This window comes from Nematolebias whitei, chromosome 19 (genome assembly GCF_014905685.2).
Source record: "Nematolebias whitei isolate Nwh7 chromosome 19, NemWhi1, whole genome shotgun sequence".
NCBI classification, from domain to species: Eukaryota; Metazoa; Chordata; class Actinopteri; order Cyprinodontiformes; family Rivulidae; genus Nematolebias; species Nematolebias whitei.
Window position 1 is genome coordinate 7310442 of NC_056516.1, and position 23601 is coordinate 7334042.

Consider the following 23601-nt stretch of genomic DNA (forward strand, 5'->3'; position numbering starts at 1 on the left):
GAGAGACATAGTCTCTCCAGTGTGTCCTGGGTCTTCCCTGGGGTCTCCTCCCAGTCGGACATGCCTAAAGCACCTCCTAGGGAGGCGCCATAGGAGCATCCTTACCAGATGCCCGAAACTCACTGTTGCAGTTCTTCGAAATTTAAAGCGTCAGTCAAAAATTGCGTTATGAAAATGGAAAAAAAAAAACGTATGTAAGTCGCTTCTGTGTACAAGGACTGACAAATGTCAGACTGTCAGTACAAATCTTTAGAAAAAACTGAGACTTATACGCCAGAAAATACGGTATATAGAACTGACTATAACTTAATGAGAGATTCTGATGTTCCACTGGTTTCCAGTTCATGGCAGGATTGAGACTTGGTGGTTCCAGGGTTGTTCCTGAACATCTGAATTAATTTCCTTTCATTTTATTTTTTTTTTTTTTGGGGGGGTATCAGATGTGGTGAAAGTTGAGACACAGCTGAATAACTTTTACTTACACAGCTGTGTGAACTGGTGATCCTGAAATCTGAAGTTGTTTCTGTCCGAGCTTCACAAAGCTCTCTACGCTCTGGTCTTGAGCTCATCTGAAGGTCATGTGAAATGTGGGGCCTGTAGCTACTGACTCTGCAGAACGTTGGCGACCTCTGTGCACTCTGCGCCTCAGCATCTGCTGAGCTCGCCCTGTGAGCTCCTGAGAGCAACCCATTTCTTTTTTTTTAAACAAATGTTTGTAGAAGCAGTCTGTGAGCCTAGGTGCTTGATTTTTACACCTGTGGCCATGGAAGGGACTGGAACGCGTGAATTCAAAGACTTGGATGTCTGAGCGAATCCTTTTGGAAATATCATGTGTAATGGAGCTCGTGTGTTTAATTTTCCACTGTGCAGATCAAAGAAAATCCACAATAAATTCAAACTTGTGCTTCTATTTCTTATTTGTAGCAATCATTAATGATGTACGTTGTGTAAACATTCCAACCTGAACAAAGTACGGTTCAAATAAATCCTTAAAATCCCCAAATTAATAAGATAATTTTTCTGTTCATGCCTACAGACAACAACAAAGACGATGAGAACAAAAAAGATTTCAGTGTTTCCCCTACTACTATACAAGCGGGGTGCCCCGCCCTATCAACAGAACCGACCCCCCCCCCCCCACACACACACACACACACACACACACACACACGACAACTATCTGTATCATTGTAGCGCGGGGCGCAATACAAACTCGCTAGCAAAAATGCTACTGACATACTGCTCCGTGACCCCCCACCCCCCAAATCGACAATTACCGACAGCAACGTAGCGCTAAACACAGACGTGACCTCCCCCCATAAAAACCGGCAGCAACATAGCACTAAGCTAGCAGGCGGGCAACACACATGGCAACGCAGACCCACCATGCCAAGGTGGCTGAGCTAGAGGAAACACTGAGAAAGATTTTTGTTGGAATTTACAAACACCATAAGGAGAAACTTTGACAGCGATCAGTAACTCTTCCACGCACGTAGACATCTACATTTGTTCTAGTGAGACTTATAAAAATGTATGTCTCTTTTTTATATAAGACAAAATAGTGAAGAGAATGAAAAGGGGCCAAGGTGTCATACCTGGGTTGCGATACCTGCATGGTCACATCCGGGGACCCAAAGAACTCTGTAGCCCTGCATCCTTTTCCTAGTTGAAAAATAAATCGAGATCAGGCCAACACAAGCTTTTTGATTCTAGACAGCAGATTCTTCAGGAAGCATGTGACACATGTTGAGGACATTACCATCGAACCAGAGCATCCTGTACAGCTACGGTCAAAGCGTGGCCCACATGCAGCGTTCCCGTCACATTGGGTGGAGGGATACAAAGAGAAAAGGTTCGATCCACACGATGAGACAACCTCTCCTGAAATATAATAAATAAAGCAGAAACTTACACTGTTTAGACTGTCGAGTGAAAAACTGGAATAAAACAAGCCACTTTAATACCAGGTGGAAATACAAATACCATGAACTCAGTATGAACACGACACATTCAGAAATGCATCCCTTGTTAAGTCAGGCCCAAGTGACTCTGTGAAAGATATATTTTCTACTAATGTACAAGATTTAAACACTTCTGATGCTACTGTTCCTCCCAGAAAAATATGTTATAAGTTTGATGTTACTGCCACTCATGATCATCGATGTTCCCATCTCTGAGCGATTTGAATAGTAAATGTTTGTAGGTTTGGAGACGAGTGTTTTTCTGGATGGGAAATGTAAGTAGAGAGTGACAGATCCTGAAGAGCAGAGGGAGCAATTTTATCCATAACCAGGTGCAATGGAGGAGCCAAGGGGTGGACAATGGAGGCCTTGGCCCCCATAGATTAATCTCCTGCCACCCCAATCAATTAAGGAAACTACTTTGTAGCAATATTAAAACTAGAAAGCAATTTCCTCAAATTATAGAGGTGGTCAGTTCACACACACACGCACGTTTGTATTTATATCCGTATTAAGATCGTGTGTATTGATTTTAATTTATTTCTGTAGCCTAACCATGACCCTAAACCTAACTCTGATCCTAAAATCAGTTTACATCTTAGTCTTAAATTACAACCCGAACCAAAAACTGGTATTCCACAATAATAGGACTGGGCTTTGGTTCCTGGAAGGTTTAGTGGTCCTCATAAAGAGAATGTGTATATTACAAATGGTCCTTAAAAGGTGACAAAAACCAGTTCACACACAGACACACACACAAACACATAGCGGTGGCCATCTTGGATTTTGACGTGGAAACCCCGTTTCTGACCTTTCTCATGTTTAGATGCAGCAGCACAACAAAATGAAAGTCGCTTGTTGCTTATTTTTTAAGTTATCATGTTCACAAGACCACCGGATGGAGGTTTTTTTTAGTCCTAGTCTTACTCCCCAATGGGGACATCTAAAGATCTTCTACTGAGATACGAGGGTCATAACTGCTTTGGCAAACTTTGCAAAATCAACATGTGTGACTGTACAATGGATCTATTACCACTCAAAGTATGTGCTAGGGATGTCTCAGCTACTACCACACCCAATCAATGATCAATATTTGTAAAACTGACTGTCAAGTTTGTGTTTCCGGAGGTTGCTTTTTAAATTTTATTTTTTATTCAACCTTTATTTCTACAGCTTAGTCTCATTAAGCCTCAAGGACTCATTTACAAGAGAGACCTGATTTAAACAAAGAATGGTGACAACAGTGGACAATCATAAAAAAGCAAATAAGTTGAAAAATAAATGGAAGAAATTATATTAAAAAAACAAACAAAAAAAATACTAAAAACAGGAACATGTCTGCGTTGGTTTTTGCCATGAACTCAACAGATGTTTGAAACCTTTTAGAGGTCACGGTCGAGAGCTTCAGATCTTTTTGCAAGATATTCCAGGAAACAGGAGCGGAGTAGGAGAAGGCCCTTAGCTTTTTGTTTAGTGGTTGACTCCACTAATCAGTTGTAGTTCAAGTTCAAGAATCTTTATTATCCCCATGGGGCAATTAGTTTCACTGTCAGTAGGCACACAAAACATCCACACTAGACAAGACATTAAAATAAAATAAATCATCATTGTTTGTTGAAAAGCCTGATCTCTACAGGGATGTACGAGTTTTTCAGTCTGTTCATTCTACATCTGGGCAGCAGATACCTGCGTCCAGATGGAAGCAACCTGAACTCACCAAGGAGTGGATGATCAGGATCTGCCAGAATCAGCCTGGTCTTGTTCATTGACCTTGACTTGTGTAGGTCAGTGAGGTTCTGTAGGACTATGACAGCAGTTTTGCTGCACATCCTGACAATCCCCGAGAGTTTGTTCCTGTTCTTACGTGTCAAAAGTCCAAACCAACAGATGAAGGTGAAAGTAAAGACTCAATAAAACATGAATTCTCAAAAAAGTCAAATCAACATTAAAACCACAGAACTTCTGATAAAAATACATTCTCTGTTGGGCCTTCTTACAAAGTGAGTTCACATGGGGGTCAAAGGTCAGTTAGTCATCGAGAACAGTTCCTAGGTGTTTGTATTGAGGCACCACCTGAACAGCTTCACTGCTAATGACCACAGGAGCTGCAACTCTCCTTTGTCTTAGAAATAACTTTAAAAAGTAAGACTCACACCAGTCTGACCACAGGCCCAGGGTCTGGGTCATCACTGCTGAGAAGGGACAGGATGACAGAGTCATCAGCGAACTTTAAAATGTGACGCTGTGGGAACTGGCTGCAACAATCATTTGTATATAAAATAAATAAAACGGGTGAAAGAACTCAACCCTGAGGGGAAACAAAAGAGGACAGAAGGGCATCAGAGAGAACCCTGTTGACCCTCACCCACTGAGACCGAACAGTTAAAAAGTCCACAAGTCAACATATGAGGCCAGAGTCCAGACCATAAAACCATTGTAGTTTCTCTGCTAAAATGTGGGGCTGAATACAATTAAAAGCAGGTGAAAAGTCAATAAAAAGGAATCTTACAAATGTTTCTGTACCTTCAAGTGTCCTAAAATCACATTTAAAAGAGTTCCTGTTGTGTCTTCCACTCCTCTACAGTGGGGAGAACAAGTATTTGATAGACTGTTGATTTTTCAGGTTTTCCCACTTGCAAAGCTTATAGATGACTGTAATTTTTATCATAGGTGCTCTTCAACTGTGAGTGATGGAATCTAAAACAAAAATCCAGAAAAATACAATGTATGATTTTTAAATAATTAATTTCCATTTTATTGTGTGAAATAAGTATTTGATACACCAGAAAAATGAAACTTAATATTTGGTACAGAAACCTTTGTTTGCAATTACAGAGATCAGATGTTTCCTGTAGTTCTTGACCAGGTTTGCACACACTGCAGCAAGGATTTTGACCCACTCCTCCATACAGATCTCCTCCAGAGCCTTCAGGTTTCGGGGCTGTTGCTGGGCCACACGGACTTTAAGCTCCCTCCAAAGATTTTCTATGGGATTCAGGTCTGGAGACTAGCTAGGCCACTCCAGGACCTTAAGATGTTTCCTACGGAGCCACTCTTTAGTTGCCCTGGCTGTGTGTTTTGGGTCGTTATCATGCTGGAAGACCCAGCCACGACCCATCTTCAGTGCTCTTACTGAGGGAAGGAGGTTGTTGGCCAAAATCTCACGATACATGGCCCCATCCATCCTTCCCACAATATGGTGCAGTCGTCCTGTCCCCTTTGCAGAAAAGTATCCCCAAAGAATGATGTTTCCACCGCCATGCTTCACGGTTGGGATGATGTTCTTGGGGTTGTACTCATCATTCTTCTTCCTCCAAACATGACGAGTGGAGTTTAAACCAAAAAGTTCTATTTTTGTCTCATCAGACCACATGACCTTCTCCCATTCCTCCTCTGGATCATTCAGATGGTCATTTGCAAACTTCAGACGGGCTTTGACATGCGTTGGCTTGAGGAAGGGCACCTTGCGTGCACTGCAGGATTTTAATCCTTGACGGTGTAGAGTGTTACTGATTGTTTTCTTTAAGACTGTGGTCCCAGCTCTATTCAGGTCATTGACCAGGTCCTGCCGTGTAGTTCTGGGCTCATTCCTCACCTTCCTCAAGATCAATGATGCTCCACGAGGTGAGATCTTGCATGGCGCCCCAGACCGAGGGATATTTTCCGTTATTTTGTATTTCTTCCATTTTCTAATAATTGCACCAACTGTTGCTGCCTTCTCACCAAGCTGCTTGCCTATTGTCCTGTAGCCCATCCCAGCCTTGTGCAGGTCTACAATTGTATCCCTGATGTCCTTACACAGCTCTCTGGTCTTGGGCATTGTGGAGATGCTGGAGTCTGATTGATTGAGTGTGTGGACAGGTGTCTTTTATACAGGTCACGAGTCCAAACAGGTGCAGTTAACACAGGTAATGAGTGGAGAACAGGAGGACTTCTTAAAGAAGAACTAACATGTCTGTGAGAGCCAAAATTCTTACTGGTTGATAGATGATCAAATACTTATTTCACACAATAAAATGGAAATTAATTATTTAAAAATCATACATTGTATTTTTCTGGATTTTTGTTTTAGATTCCATCACTCACAGTTGAAGAGCACCTATGATAAAAATTACAGTCATCTACAAGCTTTGCAAGTGGGAAAACCTGAAAAATCAACAGTCTATCAAATACTTGTTCTCCCCACTGTACGTGAGTGATAAGCAAATTGAAGTGGGTCCAAAGGATCTTCAACTTTTGGCAAGAGGATCTCCCGAACCAGTTTTTCAAATGACTTCATAACTAATGAAGTCAGGACAACAGGCCTGAAGTCGTTCAGGGACTGAGCAGTCTTGGTTTTTGGGACTGGAACAATAACAGAGTCTTTCCAGAGCTGTGGGACCCTAAAGGTTTGGAGAGACAGGATAAAAAGTAGACTGAAAATATCTGCTAGCTGCAGGGCTCCGTTCTTAAGAATACGACCCCCTATGCCATCAGGACCTGGACTTTTCCTTTCTTTAGTCTTTTGAAAAATGTTAACCACACTTTCAGTGTCAATATTCACTGTGGCGCCTGACGGAGCTTCTTCAAAACCAGGAAGCTCCTCTGTAAAATCATTAGTGCTAAAACGATTGTAAAATGAATTAAAATCATTTGACATTCCAAAGCAGATGAGGAGTTCAGAGTAATTTGAGTTTTCTTATTTGGCATCCCATCAGACTTAAGCCCCTCCCACGCCAGCCGGTAGTTATTGGACCTGAACATGTTCTCCATCCTCTCCTTATAGATCTGTTCTAGATCTGCATCCAATGTTTACTGGCTCATGAAATGGTTTGCTAATACGACTGACAAACATACGCAGGCAAAACCATCATCATGCTCTTTCATTTTTAGAGGGGAGGTGATGCTAAAGAAGCTTTTTAAAAAGGAGATTACAACACACATTAGAAATTAGCTCTCCTGGAATAACACACCTTCTTACTTTTAACTATGACATCACAGACTATGACATCACAGATTGATTTATTTTTCTAGTAGACAGACATCTGCTGCAAATGAATGATTTAAAAGATATTTTTTCTGTATTGAAGTCCTCACATGTATTTCAGGACTGAAGAAGCCTTCTTTTTCCCACCACTGATACCAGCAGGACTCCACATACTCTGGACTGTAAGAAGATGGGAACGGCAACGTAGTATCTACAAAATAAATAAATAAATAAACCACGATGATAGAAAGTTAGAATATAGATGGAAAAATTTATGCGTAGCCATAAAGAGCGAGTCACCTTTTTTCATCCCTGGTGGTGTGTGAGCCGAGTAAACGATCTTTGGCTTCTCGCTCCAGTTCAACGTTTGATCTTCAACACTCTGAAAACAAAAGTACACTTTTGAGTATCACCACCTGGTCATAAGTTTATTACAAAGTCATCTTGTAGGTATATTTTGGAATTTATTGGAATGGTATGTTATACACCAGTTTCTTAGTAATAACCTACCATTATTTATAACTTATTGGTAATTACTTATGGATAATAACTTAATAAATACCAATAAATTACCAGGTGGTAACAAGCAGTACTCCAATGTCCCCCGTCTCTGAGGGGTTTGAAAAGTGAATGTCTGTAGTTTTGGAGATGAGTGTGTATCTGGACTAAAATGAGCATCTAAGTTCATGCTCAATAATCCAGGTAAAAAAAGTCCAACAAAGTTCAGTCAGATCATCTGCATGGTTTATTTTTTTGTTGTTGTTGTTGAGATGTTTCTTCCTCCAGCCAAAGGACTTCATCAGTCCGAGGAGCCACAAAAAAAAAAAACAGTCCCACAAGCAGAACACTCGCATAATGAACCAACCAGTTTGCTGGTGATAAGATGGTTTCTGGGGCCCGCTCTCTCCCCCGTCGACTCCTCTGAGGCAGCCATGGCCAAAGTGGTTCAGAACATCAAACACCCAGATGACCTGACTAAACTTAGTTGGATTTTGTACCTGGATTTTTGAACAAGAACTTTGATGTTTTGAACTGCTTTGGCTATGGCTGCCTCAGAGGAGTTGATGGGGGAGAGGGCGGGTGGATGTTGTCTAGTATCTTCAGTAACTCATTGTTATTTCTACCAACAGTCTCTCTTTGCCCTGAAACCAAACCGGATAGGTCGAGGCCCGGGTTAACAACGACTGCCACCGGTGCTGTTGATAAACAGGGAGACGGAGGAAACGGAGTTACTGTTAGTCGAAGACCACGAGGAGGGAAACATGTCAGGAGTCAGAGAGAGAAGAGGAAAGTCAAGAATGTAGGACTGAGGGTTGCAACTCTAAATGTGGGGACAATGACAGACAAAGGTAGAAAGCTGGCTGACATGATGCAGAGAAGGAAGGTAGATGTTTTATATGTCCAAGAGACCAAGTGGAAGGGCAGCAAGACTCGCTGAGGAGAGAGAAAGAGGAGAAAGATACATTTTGGAAGGATCTGGATGAAGTGATAGAGTATTCCCAGGGAGGAGAGAGTGGTGATCGGAGTAGACCTGAATGGACATGTTGGTGAAGGAAACAGACGGGATGAGGAAGTGATGGGAAGGTTTGGTGTCAAGGTAAGAAGCCAGGAAGGACAGATGGTGGTGGATTTTGCCAAGAGAATGGAATTGACTGTAGTCAACACTTATTTCCAAAAGAGGGAGGAACATAGAGTGACCTATAAGAGTGGAGAAAGGAGTACGCAGGTCGACTACATTCTGTGTAGAAGAGGAAACCTGAGGGAGATTGGAGACTGTAAGGTTGTGACGGGGAGAGCGTGGCCAGACAGCATCGGATGGTTGTGTGTAGAATGACTGTTGTTGTGAAGACGAGTAAAATAAGAGAAGAAGACCAAATGATGGAAGATGAAGAAGGAAGAATGTTGTGAGAAATTCAGAAAGGAGCTGTTAAAGGGTCTGGGTAGTAAGAAAGAGCTTCCAAATGACTGGGCTACTACAGCAACAGTAATTAGAGAGGCAGGTAGGAAGGTACTTGTGTGTCATCTGGACAGAGAATGGATGATAAGGAAACCTGGTGGTGGAATAGTGAAGTGCAGGACACTGTTCAAAGAAAGAGATTAGCCAGGAAGAAATATGACAGTGAGAAGACTGAAGAGGAGACAGAAATATAAGGAGATGGGATGTAGAGCAAAGAGGGAAGTAGCTAAGGCAAAGCAGAAGGTGTATGATGAACTGTATGGGAGGCTGGACACTAAAGAGGGCGAGAAAGACGTACTGACTGGCAAGACAGAGAGATCAGGCTGGAAAGGATGTGAAGCAGGTTAAGCTTGTTAAAGATGGTAATGGTAATGTTCTAACAAGTGAGGAGAGTGTGACAGGAACATGGAAGAAGTACTTTGAGGAGCTAATGAATGAAGAGAATGAAAGAGAAAGAAGAGTAGAGGTCATATAAACTGTTGACCAGGAAGTGGGAAAGATTAGTGAAGGTGAAGCCTGGAAAGCTCTGAAAGGAATGAAGAAGGGGAAGGCAGTAGGACCTGATGACATACCAGTGGAGGTTCGGAAATGTCTTGGAGAGATGGCAGTGAGGTTTTTGACTCAAACATTCAATGGCATATTTGAGGGTAAGAAAACGCCTGAGGAATGGAGTAGAAGTGTGCTGGTGCCCATTTTTAAGAACAAGGGTGATGTACAGGGTTGTAGCAACTACAGGGAAATTAAATTGATGAGCCACACGATGAAGATCTGGGAGAGAGTTGTGGAAGCTAGACAGACGAGAGGTGACTATTTGTGAGCAGCAGTATGGTTTCATGCCAAGAAAGAGCAACACGGATGTCATCTTTGCTTTGAGGATGCTGATGGAGAAGTACAGAGAGGGTCAGAAAGAACTCCATTGTGTCTTTGTGGATTTAGAAAAAGCATATGACAGAGTGCTGAGAGAGGAGGTGTGGTATTGCATGAGGAAATCTGGAGTGGCAGAAAAGTATGTTAGACTAGTACAGGACATGTATGAAGACAGCAGGACAGTGGTGAGATGTGCTGTAGGAGTGACAGATAGCTTCAAGATGGAGATGGGAGTGCATCAAGGATCAGCTCTGAGCCCCTTCTTGTTTGCTCTGGTGATGGACCGACTAATAGATGAGGTCAGACAGGAATCCCCATGGACGATGATGTATGCAGATGACATTGTGATCTGTGGTGAGAATAGGGAACAGGTGGAAGAGAACTTGGAGAGGTGGAGGTATGCACTTGAAAGAAAAGGAATGAAAGTCAGCAGTAGTAAGATAGAGTACATGTGTGTGAATGAGAGGGAGGAGGTGGAACAGTGAGGCTACAAGGAGCAGAGGTCACAAAGGTGCAGGACTTCAAGTACTTGGGGTCCACTGTCCAGGAAAATGGGGAGTGTGGTAAAGAGGTGAAGAAGAGAGTCCAGGCAGGATGGAGTGGATGGAGAAAAGTTTCAGGAGTGATTTGTGACAAAAGGCTGGAAGCAAAGGTCAAAGGAAAAGTTTACAAGACAGTGGTGAGACCAGCTATGTTGTATGGGCTGGAGACAGAGACATGGGACAAAAAGACAGGAGACAGAACTGGAACTGTCAGAAATGAAGATGTTGAGGTTCTCCTTAGGAGTGACAAGGATGGATAAGATTAGGAATGAGATCATCAGAGGCACAGCACAGGTTGAACTACTGGGAGATAAAGTTAGAGAGACCAGACTGAGATGGTTTGGACATGTCCAGAGGAGGGACAGTGGTTTGGACATGTCCAGAGGAGGGACAGTGGTTTGGACATGTCCAGAGGATGGACAGTGGGTATATTGGTAGAAGGATGTTAGAAATGCAGCTGCCAGGAAAAAGATAAAGAGGAGATCTATGGATGCAGTTAGAGAGGACATGGAGGTAGATGGAGTGAGGACAGAGTGAGATGGAGGAGGATGACTCGCTGTGGAGACACCTGAAGAGGGGAAAGTGAAAGAAAAAGTCTCTCTTTGCCCCAAACTGTCAATGCACCACCCTGTAGTGACAAGAAGTAATAACAGCAACACAGTTTAAACACACATTCATTGTGTAAAAGAACATGACAACATTTGAAGCATTTTCTATGACCGTTGTCAAATTTTAGACTGAATGATTTCCACTTACATCCTGTTGTTTAGACTGTATGGCCTTTTCCCTCTCTCGTTTGCGCCTCTGTTTCTCAGCTTTTGGCCGAGGAGAGGAGGTTAGTTGAGAGGAGACGGGGCTCGGAGGTCCAGGAGGTTTGTTGGAGCAAAGTCTGGCTGCTATTTCCTTTGGCACCCTCAAACTCTGAGAATAACCTGCCCTCCACATCTTCAGTTAATAACTACACTAGAAAGAAAAACAGTGAATTACAGTCTTACAAGCTTTTTAATTTGTTATTATGTTTTTAAATAATAAATAAATATCTTGATTAAAAACAGTGTTTCAATGACAGTGTGATTCAGGATTAGAGTGCACAGAAGTCATGCCAACCACATTTAAAACTTACCACCAAAAGGAATAAAATAACTCTGTTTTCATTTCATTCGGACAAAATTATATAAACATTATTAATTCAATATAATATACAGCATTTTAAAATCTATCATATTTCATACTGTTCATAATATCAGTACGAAGATTCAGTTATCCACAGGCGTACAGACAGGAACAGGAACAGCAAACTTGTCCGTCAGGAAATATCTTCCCCACGAACACTGCGTGAAGTTAAAACTAAATATTATTTGAAAATCCTGCCGTCTAAAAAATAAAACGATCTAGTAGAAGTTATATTAATAAAAATAGCAAATTTAAGTGCATAAAATAAATAATAACGCACATAAAATGATCGAAATTCGTATATCCTTTTTTTATTCTGTTGTTTGTTAGCTTGACATCTCAACTTTTGCGATAACGGCTCACTTCCGGTTAGAGTTCAGCTAACTTGTTAGCTCATCCACAGCTCCTATCTGTATCACACCCCCGCTCGACATTCTTTGTTTTTACTTCTGTCCGTGGGTTAACGATTAAAGGTCCGTGGCTGTAGCTACTAGAATACATTTTATTTAAATTGTACGGACGCCAGACTTCACTTGTTCTGCATCTTTTTTATTATTATTATCGCAGGCTAACGCTAGTGTTAGCACAACAGCTCTAAGGATGGCGGAGGTCCCCGGGACATCAAGTGAGACGATAACGGAGACCGTTCAGACAAGCACACCGCCTCCACCCCAACAGGTGAGTGTTAAAAGCTGCTCTGAAAGACATGTTCACGGTTCTGCTCAATACTTAACATAAAACCAATATTTTAACTGCTACGTACTAATAGGCCGCGCTGCAAAGGATCCATGTTTTTCAGATGATATTAACCTTCTCTGTCGATTTGACGAGATCCAGTGTCGGTAAATAGATTAATGGCTGTAGCTGTTTTGGGTGTATTTAAGACAAAATGTCCCCGAACAAAGCTCGTCGGAGTCGCCAGTTCTCTTGCTCCATGTAGAGATTGGTCACAGTCTGTGACACTGGAGATCCCACAACCCAGCCAACCAGTTTGTAAGAACTGGTATTATATTTGAATTAAGTGTTACAAAGACCACTGTCATGAAGGGTACAGATCTGAGCGGGTTCCAGACAGTGGGTGTAAACTCTGCCCTCCTCACTTTAGAAGCTGTCCAAAATGAGTTGTTCATTTTGAATCAGTTCAACAAATATCAAAACAAACTTACTTCATAAAACTCATCTGGGCAGGATTTGCTCTTATTCAAGGTTCTTTGTTGTCATTCTCATGTGGTACATGAGGTGGAACCAAACTATGTACTCAAGGTCCCAGTTACACCCAAAAATAGCAAAAATATAAAGTATAAAAAGAAACAGTATACAAGGATCTAAGATTTACGCTAAACAGTAATAATGTATTACTAGAAAGTTCCTGGAGAAACTTTGCCGAGGACTACCTCATCGCAGCCATTTAACATTTTTGATTTAACAGGACTGTGTGTTGGGGTTCGCTCTCGTCTACCACCATACCGAATTTCAGCTCATTGTGGCAAAAAAATTCAGTGACTTATGTTTTTTTTTTTTTTTAGCTTTGGTGGCCATCTTGGATTTTTGATTTGGATTCAGCATGTGATGAGGAGCATTCTCAGCTATCGCCACACCAAATTTCAGCTCTGTATGTACAAAAATAGCAGAGCTAAAGCCTTTGAAATTTGCCCCTGGTGACCAGCTTGACATTTTTATTTGAATTCAGTATTCATGGGGCATTGCTTTCAGCTACCACCACACCAAATTTGAGCTTAATATCTCTAAAAATGGCAGATTTATAGATTGTTTCAATGAGGAAAAAAATGGCGTGCGTCTTTACAAATTATGTCGCCATGGTAACTCGAAATGCCAATTAAAGTAATAGCACACATCACTGTGCCAAGCCAGCCGTTTTGCATTTCCACATTAAAGTTGAAGAAAGAGCAAGAGACCCTTTTCAGGTGGATAATAATAGGTGGTGTCCTTTCTAGGCAGTCCCCAATAATACAGTATATTAAACAGCAGCCTGAACATGAGTCTGTTGAGATCAGATGAGTGTGAATATAGCAGCTTAAGGCAAGAAGTCAGTAGCGCAGATAAAGTGACAACTCCAATTAAAGTGGCATTACAGTGATTTTCCTCATTGGGGATTCATGAGTCTAACAGCTTCAGTGTAGAAGCAGTTCCTCACTCTAGTGGTTCTTCACTGTTCTCTAGATTCACTCATTCATCTTGGTAACATTCTAATACTACATGTATCTGATTTAACACCCCCAATGCTCTCATCAGAACAAAGCGTTTCCATAGCACAAACATTTCCACAAAACAGACAGATAATTCAATTAGACTTCTTTACTCCGCTCAGTACTTCTTTACAGTAGTCTCTCGTTTATCATGGGGAATCCGTACCCTGAAGCCCCACGATAAATGAAAAACCACCAAGAAGGAATAGTAGTACAAGTAGTAAATAGTAGTATATTATAAGGTGTTTTAAACCATTCCCACACTCTTGCAATATTCTAATCAATGTTTCTAAACTCTAAAGGCTCTAAAAGAGACAGCATGTCGTGGTTTCAGCTCCCTGCCTTGGCTGCTCTCGGCCACGCCCACTTCTCCGCTGCAGAGCGTAGGTCTAACACGATGCAAGAGGGAGCTTCTCCTGCAGTATGGGCTGCACGAAGGTGCAGCAGGTGCTAAATAACTTATATAGTATAAAAATAAATTAGTAGGGATTATAAGGATGCCTAAGAAGGAATATTATAGTGATTTATTAAATGAAAATAATGGTGATACAACATCAACATGGCGAGTAATGGATAGTGTTCTGAAAAAAAAACATGTATTTCACAATATTTTGTGAAGGACGACGATGAAATCCATGATGAGAATGAAATTGTATTTCTATTATGGAAATATAGATGGTCACAGAATTTTTTAACAATTCACATGTTTTTTTTTCAACATGAACTGATGTACTATGAATTATTTTTCCAGGTCCATTTTCCTGAGTCTGCGGTCCAAATACAGAACGTCCTCGAGTTTTAAATCATCTTAAAGAGATGTATAAATCTAAAGGTGATAATAACTTAAAAACCTTGAGTAGGTTAATTTAGTGGTTATTGTATAAGTATATATTATTACATAAACTTTCATACAGACATAAAACATGTGGCCAGAGGCAGGTAGAGAAATAAAATGTAGAATTGTGTGAAGAATAAACTGTTACAAAACAAATGTCAATTTTTATTTATTTAACTGAAGCAGTTTTTGTAATCAAAACAAATAAATATAAAAATCAGTTTATATTTAATTTTATGGTCCGTTTATTTCAATTATTTGACTCCTAATTATAAATGTAAAAAAAACTGATAAATATTAAAAACATGAATCCAGCTTCTTATTTTACTTGATATTACTTGATATATTTGATCCTCTTGTTCTTACCGAGTCACGGAGAGCCGGGGCCTCGTGTACAAAGGGTGCGAACTAAAACATGGCGGACGCCCTTCCTCACACAAAACGTCAGATGTATCAAGAATGAACGACCATGGAGGTGTGTGCAGCACGTGCAGGTTTCTATGGTGACTGGTCCACTGACAGAGGTGATGCTGGGAGGTGACCGCTCGAACCAGTGCAGTCCACCCGAGCTAAAGCTTTGACTACAGACCTCAGCTGAGCTGTAACTTCATCACGACCTCAGTTCCAGCTGCACTTACTCAGGCTGCTCGGTGTTCAGGATTGGCCTGACGGGGGTTTATCTTGTGGTGTTTGGAGGTATCAGAGCTTCATGGAGGGTGGATTTGTGTTGGACACTCTTGTTTCAAGTTACTGAACTTCAGTTCCGTCAGATTAACTCAAGAGTTCCTCCATCCAGGGAAGATAAAGTCGAAGTTTATTGAATGTCCTTTCTGGAGTACCCCCCAGCTCTGGGGTTGTTTGTATACTGAAAAGAAAATTAAGATTTGCAAAGTTTTGGATGACTCACGTTATTTAGATCATGTCAAAAGGTTATTGTTACAATTGTAAAATAATTTATTTTAATACGCAATTTTCTAAGTTTTCTGTAAATACTGTAATTTAGACGTTAACATAAAAATGTTTTATTTACTGACTGGTGTAAGGTGAACAAAGTTACAGTGACAACAGAGACTGTCTGTGTGGTGAAGTTCAGCAGAAGACTACCCTGATTACCCCGACCCCCCCGTCTCAGTCCCTGCACGTCCCTCAGACTCTGTACCGTATTTATTCATGGACTTTAGATCATTTATTTATTTTTTTGAAGGCTGGGAAACACGTTTTGGGGGGCAGCTGTGGCTGAGTGGTAAGAGTGGTCGTCCTCCAGTGGGAGAGTTGGGGGTTCGATTCCACCAGCAGTCACATGCTGAAGTGTCCCTGGGCAAGGCACTGAACCCCTCATTGCCTGTGATGTGAGTCCCATCAGTGTATGAATGTGTGTAGAGGGACATGAGGGCACAGACCGTGTTGTAAAGAGCTTGGAGTATCTTGATTAGAAAGGCGTTGTATCGGTACAGTCCATTTACCAGTTTCTGATCCTGCTTGTTAATGTTGGCCATTAAAAATCTAGAACAGCCTTTTAGTCAAAATGACGGGTTGGGGTGTTTGGTTTGGTTTTGTGTTCTGTTAGTAGAACCTGCATTTTTAGGATTTGTTGAAGTCTTTTTCAGTGACTATTAGTTTAGAAACCCCCTTGTAATATGACATAATGTGAACAGTTAATAGACTGGACTATTGCAACGGTTTATTATCTGGGTGTCCAAATACTTCTTTAAAACATCTTCAGTTGATCCAAAATACTGCTGCCAGAGTCTTAACTGGAGTTACTGGGAGAGATCATATTTCTCCAGTTTTAGTTTCTCTCCATGGACTCCCTGTCAAATCCAGAATAGAATTCAAAATATTATTTCTAACCTACAAAGCCCTCAACAACCTAGCTCCATCTTATATTACAGATCTTATTGTTCCATATTTTCCTAACAGAGCACTTCGCTCTCAGACGTATGAGAATCTGGACCGGGTCCGTCCCTGAAACCAGTCCGACTCTCTACCTCTGGCGTCTGGTTCTTTTATTCCCAGATGGAGAGGAAAATGGCTCTAACTCGAATAAATCAAGAGATATCATTTCAATTTATCAATTCAATGTTCCATCAGGCAGGAGAAAGTTACAGGTTCAGCGCTGAATGTCTCCGACTCGACACGCAAGGAGCTCACAGACCGGAAGAGCTGACGTGGCTCAACTCTACGTCCTTTTTCTTGGCCCTAGGCTCCGCCTTCTTCTGGGAGCACAGCCTATCAGAGTGCATCAGTGGGGTGACTGTGTGACATCATAGGCCTTATCTGTTTCTGATGATGAAAAAATGGGTGTAAAGTGCAAATCATCTACGTGGTGGAAGCCAACAAAATAAAAAGTATTCCTTATGGGGTGTTGGCCCTGTGAAGCTCACTCAGAGCAGCTGGGCCCATCTCATCTAGGGGTGCACCGATTGCAGTTTTCGGCCGATCATCGATTTCTAAAGTGTCTGACCTGCCGAGTCTGATTTTGGCCGCTACGCATTTTGTTTTATAAGCGACACTGTCAGGAGTTATAATGTCACAATGCACCTTCAATTTTCCAAACTTATTTTATTGAAAAACATACTCTTGAACAACATCCTCGAAACAGTACAAACTTGTTGTAACTATCCATGAGGTAGTGCTCTGGAATATAAATAAAGTTCAGACAATGGTTAAAACAAAAAAATATCGGTGAAATTGGGTTCTCGTGCAAGTATCGTCCGATTTCCGATTGATCACAATTAAGGAAATCGGGGCCGATAAATGGGTGCACCTCTAATTTCATCTGTACAGAATGGGGCCAGAAACTAGTCCGACTTTGTGCAGACAAGACCGGGGGGGTCTCAGCATGATAAAGGATAACTCTAACAGACTGCAGGTTTACTTGTGGTTCCTAGTGTTTCCAAAAGCAGAATGGGAGGAAGATCTTTCAGTTCTCAGGCTCCTCTCTGGTGGAACCAAGTTCCAGTTTCTGTCTGTGAGGCTGACACAGTGTCCAGTTTGAAGACTGGGATTAAGACACTCCTTGTTTTTAGGGTTGGGTTGTTATGCTGTTATAGGATTACATGACTAGAGGACAAAATGACCTCATTTCTTTAAATTAATTGTTAAAATTGAATAGTTTTCATTTGATATATTTCTATCTTTACGTGATTCTCGACCTGCCATTGTGTATCTGTTCCTCTCAAACCCAGCCGGTCAAAGCAGATGGTCCTCTTGTCCTGAGCCTGGTTCTGATAAAGGTTTCTTCCTCATGAGGGAGTTTTTCCTTTCCACTGTCGCCTTCATGCTCGCTCAAGATGAGAGTCTGTGATGGAGTTAAACTCAAAGCAGTCTGCTCCTCAGATAAATAATGTTAAATTATGATTTTTATATATGAATGTTTCTGTTCAGTGCCTGAGACGACTTCTGTTGCGACTCAGAGCTCTATAAATAAACTGAACTGAACTGAATTGAACAGTTGGCACAGTTTCCTTTAATCACTCATCATCGAACTGTTTTACAGGAAGGACGCAGTTTGACAATCAAGTTAAGGAAAAGGAAGACTGAGAAGAAAGTGGAGTGGTCCAGTGACACTGTTGATAACGAGCACCTGGGAAGACGATCCTCAAAGTGTGAGTACCCTAACACACACACACACACACACACACACACATCTCAATAAGTTAGTGATGTTTTGGGTTGTAAATAAATCAACTAAAAGTTAAAACAGGAAGTCAGTTTTAGGACATTTTTTGAACTCACGTTTCATTGAAACATTCATGTTTGCATGTCTGTGCACTTTACTTTTTTATGTTGAAATTATTTAAAAAGTAAAAACAAAAACAGCCCAAGAAAGATCTTTTATGGCTTTCTTTCGATCTAATCGGCTATAACAATAAAGGAAGCGTTTAAAACCCTTCCCACACTCTTGTAATATTCTAAACAGTGTTTCTAAACGCTCTAAAAGAGCACAGCATATCTTGATTTCAGCTCTGCCTTGGCTGCTCTTTGCCACTTGCAAGCGCTCTTGGCCACGCCCACTTCTCCACCCTGCACAGAGAACAGCTGATCAGCTGCAGCAGGAAGTTGATCCTGCAGTGTGGGCTGCACAAAGGTGCGGGAGGTGCTAAATAATTCAAAATAATTCATTTTAAATAAAAATTTCATGGTGATCATTCAGCTCATCCATCAATCGGCCAATTGTTCATCATGTCCAATCTTATTTTGAAAAGCCGCGATAGAGCGAGGGAAGACTGTATAACTTTTCTGTGTCGTTTGTAACCAAACAAATCTTAAATGAACAGGTGATGTTAAGCCCGAAGCACTAAAATGATTTCTATCATATAAACGACACCTACTCGTCTGAGCTCCTCCTCGGAGCAGGTTGTGTCTGTTGTCTGGTCCTGACCTTTGTCCCGTCGTGTTGCAGGCTGCTGTCTTTACGAGAAGCCTCGTCCGTTCGGAGAGTCGTCCTCTGAGAGCGAAGGAGACGACGACGACGAAGGCTGTGGGAGTGCCAACTGTATCCTGGGCCATGGCAGGAGAGGCCACGGACAGAGGCCGGAGGGGGGGACTGCAGCGCCCTCGAACTCTGGAGGGGCCCACTAACGAGCAGGACAGTCCGGGGGTCCAAGCAGGGGTTCGTTAACCACAGTGACCCGTTCCAAACATGGTTCCCTCAGAAAACTACAGACAAAGCTCCAGCTGCTAGAGCCCCCCCTGTAATGCTCCATTCAAAGCTTTGAGCAGCTCACCAACTCTCACAGACAGCCCATTTTAAACACACTACTGTGATGATACGACTTGTTTGTGCCATTCTTAGTGTTTCTGCATGTTCTGGCTCTTTTACAGCGAACCACACACAGGATGCTTTAGGTCCCTGCTGAGCTTTTTCACACATCCTGGTGAAGTCAGAGAGATGCTGCTGGGCTCAGTCCTTCTTCTTTACCTGCAGTCCATCACTGAAAACTCTCGTTTCCTGCTTTAAGCCACGAGAACGCCAACTGCAGTGGACGGCCGACTGCCTGTCAGCCTCCCACGTGCGTTCTCGTTTTGTCCAGAACACGCTGGGAAACAAACAGGAAACGATCAGTTAATGTTGCATATATATTCTAAAGTTTCTATCTGAAGTCGGCTTAAACAATAAAAACGTGCTGAATTATATGAAATGGTGCCGTTTGAAAGAGTTTGCAGGTCCACACTTACCTCAGCTGTGGGCTCAGTGTGCGACACGTCTGAAAAACGAGCCCAAAGAATGTTTCAAAGCACTTTTCTGAGCAGAAACTAAAGAAAGTGGAGCAGAAAAGCCTTAAATTTAGATACTTTCCCTGCGTGCTAGTGAAGCCATTTTCAATCCCAGCTGAAAAATCTCAATCTCCAAAAGTAGCTTGAAGCTTCTTCTTTCAATCAATCCACAGTAAAATACAATAAAAATACGATTCAGACCCATTTTCTGTGAGTTATCCTAATTATCACGTCACACCGATCCCTAACGCTCTATCAGGATGGTCAAAATGTAGCTTCAAAAGTTTACTTTGGCCTAATCTGACTTAATTAATGTGATTTGATGTGACGGGTCTCAAATTTGGTGGAATCAGACAAGATTATAATCACAGATGTTCAGATGGAACGACACCAACTTCAGTGTGAAACGTCTGAAAAGCAGCGTTTCGTGAAACGCCCCAACACCTGAGCATGTTGTTTTAATCTGACCTGTTTTAATCTGGCCTGTTTTAATCTGACCTGTTTTAATCTGGCCCGTGTAAATGCATGGATCACACCTCTTTCCCTAAAGGCTCTTCTGTTTATGTCACTGTCGTCACATCAGCTGGTTCTGAAGGTAAACGCCTGTGGAAGCTGCCATTTGGTCACGTTTTTAATTTAGGGACTCGTGGATATGAAGACAAATGTTTCTCGCTTTATTTTATTTAAGCGCTCCTACAACGTTACAGGAAGTAGATGCTAACAGAGCATATCAGTTCTGCTTTCACTGATTGATTTCTCATGTTTATAAGTGATGGATGAATAGCTTGTTTTTTAGATACCTTAGCTATCTGATGAATGTTTCCTCTGTCTGTTCCGGTACAGATACTTAGTTTTATTTTATGACCGGCTTCATCAGAAACCGTTTTCATTTTGGTCTGTATCTATTCTCCTCAATAAACATGTATTTAACTACATTTAGAAGAACTTGGGCTCCTAAAATAAACATGAAAAAGCATTTTCTATTAAAACGAGCAGTAAGTTGTAGCAGCTGCAGGCTGGGGGGGATTATAATCTGAGCGTTTCAGAGGAAACACATCTTTCTGACTGCAGCTGACTTCTAGTGTAAGGACTAATAATAAAGTTAGGAATGGATCAGGCTGAAGGTCTAACCTGGTCCTGTTCAGTGTCGCTCCCATCAGCTTGTTTGAGCTTCTCGTCTCAGGACGCGGGGGTCAGATACCAACCTTCTGGGTCGAGGACGACCGCTGTACCACCGGGCTGTGGCTCTGGGCCCTCTGCAGACACCTCCTGGAGTTTGGTCCACAGCTAACATGGAAATAAGAACATTGTGTCCTGATGCTGCTCGGTAATCCAGATGAATCTGACAGGACTGAGTCAGGTCCTCCGGACGGATTCTTGAAGCGTTTCACCTTCTTTCCAAAAGTCTTCGTCAATCTGATCTTTTGGATACAAAAGTAAAATGTTTCAAAGAATCTGACTCAGTCTTGTTTGACTAAAATTTAGTGTTTGATAAAAATTAAAAGAAGGAAATTTGTTTGTAGACAATTTGTATTTTAAGGAGAAAAGTCTCTAAAGTAAAAACGACTTGCATCAGTTCGTTAGTGCAGTTATTAAATGGTATAAAAGATGGTCGACACAAGATGAAGGTTATTTCATTAAGCAGTAGATCGTTTTTATGCTAATATATAAAATATCAAACCGTTCACTAATTTCATAAAGTCACCAGTTTTTGTAAATATTTTCCCAACACTTAAGATGTTACCTTTACTTTAAGCTTCAAGTATTTCGTGGCTCTGAGGAAACGTTTGGCGAGAAGAGATCTAGATTGTAAACATTGCAGAGTCCCGACGAGCTCGTTTTACCTGCAGATGTTTGAAACATCTGCATAGATTCATAGAATACGCAGACGTCTGACAAGAAGCCGGGGGGGGACGTCTTCTCCAGCTCTACTTCAGTGCAAAAGAAAATGGAAAAACTTCAGCGCTCGATAACATTTTATTAAAATTAATAAAATGCAATATAGCTCAAATTATGAAGGTGTTTTTGATGCACAGGAACTCAAGGGATTGATAAAAAAAATGTTTTGACAGAAATGTTGCATAAAACTAATGAAAGGGCAGAATTAAAAAATACTTTTTACATTAATGTACCACAATACGTCATGTAAAGAAAAGGTTCTTTAAAACAAACCTTTTTCCTTTATTTTAAGGAAGCATGTAGATAATACATATTAATGTACAAACACATAAAATTAGACTTTGATGTCAAAATTTACCAGAAGAATCAGAGACTTTGGTTCTGTTAAAAGTGTTGAGTTTTAGACCGAAACGTTTTAATTTCTGCTGATTAGATGAGACACTTGGTTTGCCATTTTATTCCAGGGCCCTCTAACGGCTGAAAACTGTACTGTTCAATATTTTCCATGTCAGAATGAATGAAATCGTCAGATCTCAGCCAAAAATTGAGTTATAAATAAGTGGAAAAAACATTACCGGTAGTCTCTTTGGTGTGTAAGTTGCAGGACTTGCAACTTTATGCAAAAACATCAAACTTATACGGCGAAAAATAGGGTAATTGGAGAATTATATTATGACCAGGAGAAATGCTGTTATTGAAATCTAAACTAGTAAAGAGAAGTGTAATGTGATTATATAGTGAAACAACTTGCCATACTAACAGCCTTCAAAAAGGCAGAGTTGAGCCCATTTATTGTCTGAGCTGGACTTCAAACTGATGACAATCTGGTTTCTAATCTCTGTACAGTTGAATACATTCAGGTAGAAAAGTTTTTTCATGCATCGAACGTTCAGGTGGTCTTTAAAAACGTTGGGTCTACATCTGCATCCTTCTGCTCTTCGTGATTAATTATAATTAGTTCAGTGCACCACACGAACAGGATGCTTCCTCGTTTTGTGTAAAAATTATTCAGTCGTTATCAAAAATATTAGATTTTTTAACTTTCATAACAATGCTGGATATATTTGTTTTATTTTACCCAGTCATTCCTTTGTACAGCAGTCCCTCGTTTATCATGGTGCCCCCCCCCCCCCCCCCCCCCAACAATAAGTGAACAACCATGAAGTAGAAATGACAGATTTCTGAGTTGAAACAACAAACCAGAACAGTTCAGTCAACAAATAAATTTAAATCAACTAAACTAAAGCAAGTTTATTTAGCAAGATAACTAGAACGTTTAATCACTCAACTTAAATTTAAAGTTGAGTGAGTAATCATGTTTTTTACTCACCAGCTCTGCAGAATACAGCAGCTCGTGCAGGTGAAGATTCTCAGTCATCCAGGACATGATGAATTCAAAAAGCGTTCAAGACAAAAACAACTGGACTTTATTTGTAACGGAAGACGTTTCGCTTCTCATCCGAGGAGCTTTCTCCTTTCCCTCCAGCAGAAAGCAACTTTGTCTTCTGGGTAATGTAGTCCTTTAGACTGGTGATGCAGTATAGGCTTATTGAGAGAAAACTACAAAATGGATGCGTTTTTTGTAGTTGTTTTTTGTCACCTACAATCTTACTATGAAAAACCGTGAAAGAGCGAGTCTGCAGAAGTCGAACTGCAAAGTAGCGAGGGACTACTGTATTTAGTTTTTGCACATTTCTTGTAACCCACACAGGGGTGCTGTAGTATCCTCAGTGCCCCCAGTTCCCAATAATTTCATTTATATTATTTATGATTACATTCATTAGTGTGACACAACCGGAAGGACGACTGTTGGACATTAAAATAAATGTCCCTGCTGGTTCTGGTAAACAAAGTTGTTGTTCTTTGACACTTTGCTCATTAATTACATTTATTTGAATTAAACTCCAACTTAATCCAACAAAACAGCCGTCTTAGGAACATTTTGTTCACATTGTTTAGCCTTTTTTGGGGGGT

The 23601-nt window shown here is 41.1% G+C and overlaps 2 protein-coding genes across 4 annotated transcripts in view; one reads left to right on the forward strand and one right to left on the reverse strand.

The window, feature by feature from the left end:
* vars2 (valyl-tRNA synthetase 2, mitochondrial) overlaps positions 1-11238 on the reverse strand; it is a 57762-nt gene extending 46524 nt beyond the window's left edge. Inside the window, exons 1-5 of the mRNA XM_037693603.1 lie at positions 11050-11238; positions 7228-7309; positions 7038-7138; positions 1760-1881; positions 1596-1662 (exon numbers count right to left, since the gene is read on the reverse strand). Coding sequence (XP_037549531.1) covers positions 1596-1662; positions 1760-1881; positions 7038-7138; positions 7228-7309; positions 11050-11238 — 561 coding nt within the window. The remainder of the gene's footprint in view (positions 1-1595; positions 1663-1759; positions 1882-7037; positions 7139-7227; positions 7310-11049) is intronic.
* Positions 11239-11846: 608 nt separating this feature from the next.
* On the forward strand, positions 11847-20837 carry ppp1r11 (protein phosphatase 1, regulatory (inhibitor) subunit 11). 3 transcript variants are annotated; one of them, XM_037693443.1, is made up of 4 exons: positions 11847-12144; positions 18008-18116; positions 18914-19123; positions 19336-20837. In XM_037693443.1, the coding sequence occupies exons 1-3, from the start codon at positions 12067-12069 to the stop codon at positions 19090-19092; spliced, it is 366 nt and encodes a 121-aa protein (XP_037549371.1). In that variant the 5' UTR covers positions 11847-12066; the 3' UTR covers positions 19093-19123; positions 19336-20837. The 3 variants fall into 3 exon arrangements, with proteins under 3 accessions (XP_037549371.1, XP_037549370.1, XP_037549369.1); XM_037693442.1 differs by having other exon boundaries at positions 11847-11939; positions 12034-12144; positions 18914-20837; XM_037693441.1 differs by having other exon boundaries at positions 18914-20837.
* Positions 20838-23601: the final 2764 nt, after the last annotated feature.